This window comes from Bison bison, unplaced genomic scaffold (genome assembly GCF_000754665.1).
Source record: "Bison bison bison isolate TAMUID 2011002044 unplaced genomic scaffold, Bison_UMD1.0 scf7180017864475, whole genome shotgun sequence".
In the NCBI taxonomy this organism is placed as follows: domain Eukaryota; kingdom Metazoa; phylum Chordata; class Mammalia; order Artiodactyla; family Bovidae; genus Bison; species Bison bison.
In genome coordinates, this window is record NW_011495036.1 from 2,026,584 (window position 1) to 2,037,664 (window position 11,081).

An 11,081-nucleotide genomic window follows, 5' to 3' on the forward strand; every position below is an offset into this window, starting at 1 on the left:
GCTCGGCCTCTGTTGCGACTCGCTACCCCAACCCCATCCTTGGGGCCACAGACGCCAGCCCCTCGCCTGGTGGGTGCTCCTGCTGCTGCAGTCAGCCCACCTGGCCCCAACACACAGTTCCTGGCAGGACCCTTCATTCCTGGGCAGCTGCCTGGCTTTGCCCAGCAGTCCACCCCAGAGCTGTTCCTGCCCCCACGGACCCCAGCCTGGAGCACCTGGTTTTCCCAGGGACTTCGGTGCCTGACTCCCGCTTAGCCCACCCACTGTGGACGCCCGGCCACATCGTGGTTATCTGTCCTTCCTCCAGCGAGAGACTTGGGATCACGTGTGCAGGGCTTGGGCCAGCATTGAGGCATTGACCCGGGCAGGGAGAAGAGACGGGGCTCCAGCGTCGCCTGCAGTCTCTAGACTTCAGCAGTGGTGCTCTTGACTGGGTCTTGGTCCTGTGAGCAGCGAGCCAGATGGTAGATGGGAAATGCTTCTCGGTTTCCAAGCAACGGGTACACATCACTTCCTTTATCCTTGCCCCTCCTTGTCTGAGACGGGATTCCTGGGCTCACAAACAGCTGGTCCTGCTTTCTGGTTTCGTCATTGTGATCATTGTCTCTATTACTAGCTGACAGCCCTGAGTTATTCTGAAAGCTCACCTCCCGCCTCCCTCCCTTCCTGCAGGGCCCAGATCAGGACCCGTTTGTTTTCGTTCTGCCCTTCACCCTCCCCACGCCAAACCCACTCCTGGCCCCTTCCCTGGCTCCGTGGTTCCTTTTTCTCTGTCACTCATGCTCTGGGTCCTGGCGGCTCCTCTTGGAGCCACATTCGTGTTCCTCGAGGGAGGCCACAGAGCCAGCCTGCCTCGGTGACTGTGGATGTGAGGATGGTTCCCCACCTTACTTCTCTCTGTGTGTGGGTGGCACTTCTGTTTGCATAGGATTAAAGTGAGTGAAGACACTCAGTCTTGTCTCACTCTTTGCGACCCTAGGGACTGTAGCCCACCAGGCTCCTCCATCCATGGAATTTTCTAGGCAAGAGTACTGGAGTGGGTTGCCATTTCCTTCTCCAGGGAATCTTGGTGTTTCTGCCATAGATCTGATTCCCCCTCTTCAAACTCTATTGCCCAGGAGATATAGTCTTTCCTGGGTGTATCAAGCAAGTGGCCAGACAGGCATCCTCTCAGTCATTAAAAGTCAAGTCCATGGGGACAGGGGTTTTCACCCTCTAGTCCAGACATGTATGGATGTGAGAGTTGGACTGTAAAGAAGGCTGAGTGCCAAAGAATTGATGCTTTCGAACTGTGGTGCCAAGGGACAGAGGGAAGTAATAAAACACCAGCCCTGCTGCAGCAGAGGGCAGCGGTCTTGGCCTGCACCCCCATCTGCCTCCATGACTAGAGGGCAGTTTCCCCATGCCCTGTCACCCAGCCTGGCACACGGTGGGTTCTTAACACTTCACAGTCAAAGAGGATATGGTCAGAGCATGAAGACTTTTGAAACCTGGGCAGAAAATATTTGAAATGACAAATATAGTCATCGTAAGGCTTGAGCACTGACTAACATGTCAAAGGATTGCTTTAGGATCAGCTAGTGACCCTGGGGTCCCTGGACACTTCCGCAGTATCAGGCAGCTTCCGAACTGTCTGAAATTGTGCACAGGTATTAACTAGACTGGGGGCTTCCCCGGTGGCTCAGTGGTAAAGAATCCACCTGCCAATTCAAGAGGTGAGGGCCCAATCCCTGGGTCAGGAAGATCCCCTGGAGGAGGAAATGGCAACCCACTCCAGTGTTCTTGCCTGGGAAATCCCATGGACACAGGGGCCTGGTGGGCTTCAGGCCATGGGGTCGCAAAGAGTCGGACACGACTTAGCGACTAAACAACAACATTAACTAGGCTAACCTTTTTTTTTTCCCCTGTGATATCTATGTACAGTCTTACGTACAGTGGGGTATTTTATTTACAGTGGGATCTAGTATTTTCAAAATGCATGTGTATTAGAAATGCTATTTTTAAAAGATTTATATTACAGAAGACTGGGACCATTGAAAAGGTGAAAAGCTAGCAAGAGAGGAGCCCTCCTGCAGTTAGCCATACTCCCTGGACCTGGAGGGGAGAGGAGTCTATAGGGGAGGAGTCAGACCCAGGGTGAGTGTGCCTTTGGTGGAGAGCAGGCAGCAAGTTGGAGAGAAAATGAAGAAGAAATGACCATGTGGATAAAGAGTCAACCTAGAGACCCAGTCTCCTGGAGGCAGGTTCTCCTGCAGGAAGGAGCCGTGGGTTGACTCTTATACCCTTCCCAGGACAGGCTCCCAGAGGCCTTGGCTCCACAGGGGATGGGAAGAAGGTTGACCCTCCTGACTGAGCAGGGATGGGAAAGGCGCTACTGGCCTTAGGACATCAGGAAGTTGCTTCCTAGGACATTCCTGGAGCTGGGTGTAGAGCTTAAAAGATACAAAGTTGTTTTTTGTTTTTTGTTTTTTTATATTTCTTAATACATGCTAAAATGTTCCAGGGGTTCATAAAATAAAAGTATTTTAAATTCATATTTCCAGTATCTCTTTATAAAAATGTTGTTTGCTTATTTGTTTTTGGCTGTGCTGGGTCTTCGTTGCTGCAGAGGCTTTTCTCTAGCTGTGGCGAGTAGGGCGCGGCTCTAGTCGCCACGCTTGGTTTCTCACTGCAGTGGCTTCTCTTGTTCTGAAGCACAAGCTCTCGGCACGTGGGCTTCAGCAGCTGTGGCTCCCAGCCCTAGAGCACAGGCTCATCGGTTACGGCCCATGGGCTTCAGCAGCTGTGGCTCCTGGGCCCTGGAGCACAGGCTCATCGGTTACGGCCCACGGGCTTTGTGTAGCTGTGGCTCCTGGGCCTTGGAGCACAGACTCATCGGTTATGGCCCACGGGCTTCATGGCTGTGGCTCCCAGCCCTAGAGCACAGGCTCATCGGTTACGGCCCATGGGCTTCAGCGGCTGTGGCTCCCAGGCCCTGGAGCACAGGCTCATCGGTTACGGCCCACGGGCTTCGTGTAGCTGTGGCTCCTGGGCCTTGGAGCACGGACTCGTCGGTTATGGCCCACGGGCTTCGTGGCTGTGGCTCCCAGGCCCTAGAGCACAGGCTCATTGGTTACGGCCCACGGGCTTCATTGTCCCTGTGGCAGGTGGGGTCTCCCCAGATCAGGAATCGAGCCTGTCTCTCCTGCACTGGCAGGAGGAGTCTTTACCACTGGGGCACCAGGGAGACCCTCAAGTATCTTTATATTCAAAATCAGGTCATCCTTCTGTTCAAAACCCTGCAGCGGCTCCCCAGAATAAGAGCCGGGTCCTAGACAGTGTCTGGGCCCCTTCCTCTCTGATGACACCCTGTCTGAGTCTCCCGTCCTCACTGGCCCTGGCCAGTCTCCCCTCTGTGTTTCTGGGACACCGCCAGCATGCACACCTGGTCTTAGGGCCAGGTTCTGGTGATTTCCTCCTCCCCGAGGTATGCACTTGAGTTCTCATGTCTTCACCATCTTTAATCGTTGGCCCACGTGTTGCCTTCTCATCAAGACCCTCTCTGTACCCACCCCACCCCTCCACCACCTCTGTAATGTCCACTCTCCATGGGCTGCTTTCCCCTTTCACCACCTTGTGACGAAGTCTGGGCTGTGACCCCGCGGCTGTCTCAATGCCACTCAGACAGGGACCTTTGTTATTCTCAGTGGTGCATCCCAGACATCTAGAAAAGTGACTCAAAAGAACAGTAAGTGCTCAAAAGAACATTCGTTGAATGAACGAATGTTTATTAATTCATCACACAGAAGGTTCTGTCTTTTGAGTTAACAAAGATGCTGTGTCATGAAATGATGAATTGTTAGGAGCTTGGAGGTATCTGGATGGTGTTCCTTCATCCCTTTCTCAGTGAATTTGTTTATTCTGCTGAATTGCATGTTCATTTCAGGTCTTTTAAGGGTGTTGTGTTCTTCTCTTTCATAAAGTTAGACATCATTAGTTGAGAGTTTCACTTCCGGTGCACTGGTTTTAACATTTTGTTAAGTAGGTTCAGCGAATCAAAAATTGCCGGGTCTGCCGTGGGCTTCTAGGCACTGTTGCTGGACATTGGTGACACAGGGAGGCGGCCTGCGGCGTCTCACGAGTGATCAGCTGACGTCTGGTCCTACGACGTCTTGAGGGAAGGAGACAGAGAATCAGACATACCTGTATCTTGTGCGTAAGCACACACACGGCTCAACCCCACTTAAGATGACACTGTGCTATGTATTCCTGAGCATGTTTTTCATTCCTAATAGATCAGATTATTTGTGAGAAGAGAAAAATAAACAAGTAAACCCCCTCCCCCCCACCGCCACTTTCCTTTTCCAGAACTCCAAACATGCAAAATAGAGAACTTTATAAATCAGATAAAGACGAATATGATATGGTATCACTCATATGTAGAATCTTCCGAACTTATGGTGACCGGGGGAAAGGAGAACGGGTTGGGGCTGACATACGCACGTGACTATATATGAAATAGTAACTAAGAAGAACCCACTGTGTCGCACAGGAAGCTCTGCTCAACAGACTGTAGTGACCTATATGGGAAAAGAATCTTAAAAAAAGAGTGGGCGTATGTATATGTATCACTGACGCACTTTCCTGCACACCTGGAGCTAAAGCAACATTCAAATCAACTCTACTCCAATAAAAAAAATTTTTAAGTAATAAAGTTGGAGAAGCACTGGTCTTAAAAAAAAAAAAAAGGAGGACTTTCAATTCTCCTGAGCAAAAAGAAGATTCCGAAAGGGGCTCCTGCTTTGGAATGGCAGGTGGCGTGTTTGGGCACGGGGCGCCCTGACCTCTGAGCCCCCGGTTCGGAGACTGTTTCTGGGGCTTGGTAACTGGAGGAACGTTGCTGTGGTCCTTGGCAGAGTCTGGGTTCTCCGTGCTGACCTCTGCGCTCTTTTCCTTTTCCGGTCCGGCGGCAGACACGGGGCTGGGCGACCCCCTGTGCTCGAGCCCCAGCATTTCCAGCACCGCCAGCCCCAAGCTCGACCCGCCCCCCTCCCCTCACGCCAACAGAAAGAAGCATCGGAGGAAGAAAAGCACGAGCAACTTCAAAGCCGACGGCCTCTCCGGCACCGCTGACGGTAAGGCGCCCCCCCACCCCACCTTCCAAAGACTTTCGGGGGCAGAGTTCACATTTCTGAAAAGTGATTCTCACTCCTCTCATTCGTAGCATCGTTTACCCTCCGAACCACAAATGCTCGGGGATGCAGGTCACTGCGTGTGCTTTCTATTTACGAGGCGGTGCTGGGGGCCCTCTCTCTCCCCACTGATCCTCCAGACTGCCCAACCACATCAGCTGTCTTACCTCCTGACAGCTGCCGCTGGGTCCGTGGTGACACTGGTGGCCCAGCTCCCCAGTCATCCGGGCAGGTTGTTTGGTCTTGCCCGACCTCGGCGAGCTGGGTTCGGGTGTCCACTCCAGCCGAGCTGTGCCCCGTTGTCTTCGTCCAAAAAAGACCAGCCTCCTGATGTAGGAGTCTCCCCTGATCCCCGCTAGACTCAGCTCGAGTTAAGACAGCCGCTCCGACCCTGGCTTCCAGCTTCGGCTGATGATAACCGCCCCTCTATTAATGCCCATCGCTCTTGCTGTTTTGTGAGCTGCATTAGTATTTCTGTGGGCACCGTCTGTCTTGGTTCTCCTCTGACTTGTTGAAGTCAGGTTTTATGCTCAGGGCTGGGCCCACGTGATCTTTCAGAAGTGGCTCCTTCTGCTGGAGTTACTTTTTTTTATTCCTTGGTGTGCGAGCGGAGGTGGACGTGCACACACGGGCATGGGGGGAGGTGAAATCAATGCATTGTAATAAACAAGTTAAAGAGATACTGCAAAGGAAGGTTCACATGTGAGGACACTGTCGTGTAACATGAATGATGATTGGTGAGACCAGTGAGAGTAAAGGAGTCTGGTTTCAGCAAGGATTCCACGTGTGCCCGAAACGACCTTTGTAACTTACGTCCTTTTCTTTCTCTATCTCTGCTGCACTTTTTCGGAGACACTCTTTTGACTGTTCAAACTGCAGGTTTGAGTGTGAAAGAAAGTGCCTGTTCCTTCCTAATATCTGGAGATAAGCTTAAATGAGATAAGCCGCCCATGACGCATTTGTTAGCAAGGCAGGAGCAGAGTTTACAGTACAAGCGCTGTGTCGTTTACCGTAATTCCGTGAGTCCGTGGCATTTTCATTTATAATGAGGAGACCGAGGTTCAGAGTGTCAGGGAGCTTGCTCGGGCTCTCACGGTGCCAGGAAAGAGTCTAGAAGCCCTTTTTCAGTGCCAGTCTTACCATTTTGCCTCCCATAGCTTCCTGCTAACAAGTTTAGCCCATAAAAACGGATTTTCTCCTGTTATGATAAATGAGGATGATTCTGTTACATCAGCAGTGGTGAAAAATAATGATTGTGAATCAAAGCACCCACTCAGACACCACTGGCCTTCCCACTGGAAAATAAATCGCCCACAGATGCTGAGCATTGATGCAACGCCTTCCAAAAACTTCAGCAGAAAGCCCCCAGCCACAAATGGGTGGCCACACGCCCACCCCCTACAAGAGGACTGGGGTAAAGTCGAAAAGATGCGTGGCCACCGGCCAGGTGGGGAGCAGGTGCCCCACGGGCCCCGGGGAAGAGTAGGATCTGCCTCAGGGGAAGGGCTCAGGCCCATTTCACAGATAAACGTCCACTGTGCTTGCCACGTGTTCCAACGAATGACTTTTGTTAAAAAGGTACCACTTGGTAGAAGCTGATTATCAAGTCCACCTATCACTTCATTACACACATTTCATCCCTTCTAATCGTTCCACCCACCTCCTGGCGCAGTGAACACTGTGTGAATAAGATACAGCCTGAAAGTAAATTAGTAGCGGTTGCGCGTTTAATTGGGCTGCCGGTTCAAATCAGCATCTTTGTCATCCAGTGGGTTCGCAGAAAGTTCGAGAAGTGACAGGAGGCTTGTCGGACGCCTGGAATGCTTCTATCTTCCGCTTCCTGCGTTACTGGGGTGGGACTGTGGGCTCTGAGCGATAGCCTGTGTCGAGGCTGAGTCAGGTCCTCCGCCCCAAGCCAACCACAGACCCTTTCATTAAGGGCCTTCCTGCCGAGGTGGTGATGCCAACAGAAAGGCAGATTCAGAAGCACCCAAATTAGAAATCACAACAGCATCTCGGGCATGTTTGATGGGTGTCGGTTGATCTGTGTTCAGAGGTTCAGTGCTAATGACTAGAAAGGACACCGTGCCTCGCTTTGTAGTTAAGAAGACCATCCCTATGATGCCATATCCATGACATCTTTCCACTAGAAAATAAGACCAGTTCTCTGTAAAAAGAAAACGGATCATTTTTCCCTAGGAAAAGTTACCTTCCCAACTGTAAATGAGTCATTTTGGGGAGACAGGCTATATCCAAGGCATATTATTATTATTTTTTTTCACATTTTAACATCTTTGAAGTCAGAACGCATTGTTCAATTGAAATAATTTTAGATTCACAATGATGCACAATTTTTAAAATTTTCTTAATAACTATTAATCAAAGTGTATTGTGGGAACCATCGAAGCGAAGCCTTCTTAAAATGAAAGCTAGGTGTATATTTTTAGAGGATTGTTTAATTTTAATTGTTAAAAATATTTATATTTCTCTTTCCTGCAAAGCATTGTGACTTGTTATTGCCAGTATATTCTCTTTGGCTTGACCTCATGCTGAGCAGTTGCAACTGCAGATAGTAAAAAGTTCTCTAGATGATGTCCATGAAGTGGATGAATCATGTAGGTTTTGAGACACCCTGTTGGATCAGATGACTAGACTCAAATCTCTATAGAGAATAAGAAACTTTCAGTTCCACTGAGAGTCAGCTATTTCACTCCATGTTCCAGGGAGAACATGGCGCCCTCGGCTGGGTCATTGATGGGAATTTTCCACAGGGACTGTCTGTAGAAGCGTGGGCAGGGTGTGGGAAGAGCTGTAGGGGTGGGGTGGGCCCCCAGTGGGTAACAGGGAAAGGAGGAGCTGGTTATAAGACCCAGAGGGAGGCGTCCGGGGAAGACCTCCATCCGGGGAAGGACACATGCCACCTGGTGACCCAGAGGATGAGGAGCCCCAGAGAAGCCCCTGGCCTCCCTGTCCCCGTTGCCCCTGGTCCCCTGCCCCTGTTGCCCCTGGTCCCCTGCCGCCACCTCCTTGACCAAACCCGGTGAGACACCAAAGACGTCAGAGCTACTGACGCTGCCACCCAGGCCTTCCTCCAAGGGCGGTGGAGGGCAGGCGGGGACGAGCTAGCAGAGGCCATGAGCGCTCGTGCCTTTCCCAGTGCCTCTTACACACCCCTGGGCACATCTGGGCCCTGATCTAACATCAGTGCAGTAGACCGGAAGTCTCTGTCCCCTGTGGCCCCCCAAGGGCCTGGCCTGAGCCCTGCTGAGGGAGGGGTCGGAGCGCCACGTGTGCACGTCTGAACCGTCCCCCACCAAGCCCGTAAGGGATCCCCACTCTGCCTAGGCTCTCAGCTGAGCACCAAGTTTCTGTCACTGGGCATTTCTTACCTTTGCGGTGTCTTTGTTCAGAAAGTAAAGACTGAAAGTGTGCCTTCATCAAATACTTAACGTTGCCTGAAATTCCAGAAACTCTCTGTCCATGTGGGGACCCTTGGTGCCGTAACGATCTTCCTTCCCTGACTTCCTCGCTGCCCTGGCCCTCATCAGACTCGATTGCAGAGGTTCTTTCCTGCAGAAGAACAGGTCTACACAGGATAGTTGAAAACGGTGTAACCTAAATTAACTAGAATAGTGGTCATCTTCCTGTATTTACAACTTAAAATGAATGGATTGAATCTCATAAATTACGGGAGTAGCAACTGTGACCAAAGAGTTCCTTCATGAATATTTTGAGTTCCAGCGTGGTCACTGGGTTCAAATATAACCCAGCCCTCATACGTGCTCAGTCGCTCAGGGGTGTCCAACTCTATGACCCCACGGACTGCAGCCTGCCAGGCTCCGTGGAATTCTCCTGTCAAGAATACTGGAGTGGGTTGCCATGCCCTCCTCCAGGGGATCTTGCCGACCCAGGGATTGAACTTGCATCTCTGGCCTCTGCAGGTGGATTCCTTCCCACTGTACCACCTGAGAAGCCCATAGAGAGAGTCAATACCACAGAGTAGTCCAGCCCCTCTGGGGTTGGGAGGGGCTGAGTGTGGAAGAACTGCGAGGTGTGAGCTAGTGGGGGTGGCCTTACGTGTCGTCTAAGGCAGAAGTGCCTTGGAAAGGCGGGGGTGTGTCTGGGTGTTCCCAGCACTGAGAGCTGAGCTGTGTCTTTGGGCGGGTGAGAGCTGGCCGCCGTGGTGCTGACCATGGGAGGACCTTGCGCATGTCCCCTGCACCCTCTGCATCACCGGTATCAGGCCCCCCACCTGCCTATCTGGAGGCTCCTGCAGATGTGGGTCTGTTCTTTCCATACACGCACTCTCTAAAAATACGTGAACATTTCCCAGTTCCGTGGCCCCATTTGTAATGATAAAAACACTTTTGTGATGTCTTTACCAGGGAAAACTAGACCATTCGTGAAGAATGTCAGCAATGGGGCACTTCACTGCTGAGTATAACTTTGAGGGTAAGCTTCTCAGAAACCAGCAGCCTCCAGGCTTCCCACGAAAAACGTGAAGGCGGCATTTAGCTTTAAAAAAAAAATAATCTTTTGCATCATGAATACTACTTGTATTCTTATTTAATAGACCATCGGGAACAATGGGATTAAAATATCAGCGATAGTCTCGATTTTAAATTGAATTTGACTTGCTCAGAATTATTAGTTATATTTAAGAAAATGGATAGGTTCAGATCTGGGGGCTAAACTCTACAGTGATTACAGACCAACCAAAGTGAATTCATAGTTAGGGAGTTTGGGATGGACTTGTACACACTGCTTTATTTAAGACGGATAACTCCAAGGACCGACTATTTAGGGAACTTTGCTCCATGTTATGTGGCAGCCTGGGTGGGAGAGGAGCTTTGGGGAGAATGGATATGTGTGTATGTATAATGTATGGCTGAGCTGCCCTGCTGTCCACCTGAAACTGTCACAACGCTGTGAATTGGCTGTACCCCAATATAAAAGTTTTTTTAAAAAAAAGAAACATAAACTCAGATGTGGGAAAGGAGGGCAGTGAGCCAGCATGAGGGGCATGAGGGCATGGAAAGATGGTCCCAGCGCGTCCTGGGTGGCCCTGATGGAGATCACTGGGACTAGTGGGTGAGACCTTCAAGGAAGCGGATTTTGGTTCAGATATTAAAAGGAAAACTTCGTCCGAGCCAGGGCTGCCCTGAGAGGCAAGGTTCCAGGTCCCCCTACGGCAAGTTCAGCACTGGTCGGGCCACCGTAGTGAAACCTAAGTTATGGAAGGATGCGAGCCCCGGGGACCCTGGGCTCATGGCCAGAGTCAAGTTGAAGGGCGTGTGCCTGGATATCCCGTGGGCAGTGGGGATTTTGCAGATCATTAATGACTTGCCATCTTTTGCCGTTGCCTTTGAGTTGCCATCCGTTCTGGGTATTCTTCTTATCCAGGGTCCAGGAGAGAGGTTATCATGGCTGAAACTGTGCCAGTCATCTCTGCAGTCCCGGTTCCGGGTCCCGAATCGGGTAGTTCTCGTTAGTTTTATAACATTCATGCAAGTTTGCATCAGGCGTTAATTTCCCTGTTTCCCCAGTGAAAAGGCAGAAGTAGAGAGAGGTTAAGTGGCTTTCTTGTCCAGGGTCAGGTTGCTGGTAGGTGACAGAACTGTCTCTTGATTCTCTGCCTCAAGCTCTTTCCACCAGGCAAAAAGCAAGTCTTTGAGGTGTGTGGAGCGGCTTTTAAATCTAGGAGTGGGGCAGGCAGAGTGGCTTCCTTGATATTTCTCAGATTCCATGTAAAGACCCTGACTTTTATATGGATCATCAAATTCAGAGGTGGTAGAGAAAAGATGTTTCTTTAAAAATGCGGGACCAGTCTGGATTTACCCAATCTTATTATACAAGAGAGGACTCAGAAATCTTGTTGTTGTTGGGGTTTTTGTTTGTTTCTTTGTTATT

The 11,081-nt window shown here is 50.6% G+C and overlaps 1 protein-coding gene across 1 annotated transcript in view; it reads left to right on the forward strand.

Annotated features, from left to right (window-relative positions):
- Positions 1-11,081, forward strand: part of AGAP1 (ArfGAP with GTPase domain, ankyrin repeat and PH domain 1) — a gene marked incomplete at its 5' end in the record, with an annotated part of 374,015 nt that overhangs the window by 248,107 nt on the left and 114,827 nt on the right. The window contains 1 exon segment of the mRNA XM_010862065.1: positions 4,953-5,114. Within this exon segment, the coding sequence (XP_010860367.1) occupies positions 4,953-5,114 (162 nt within the window).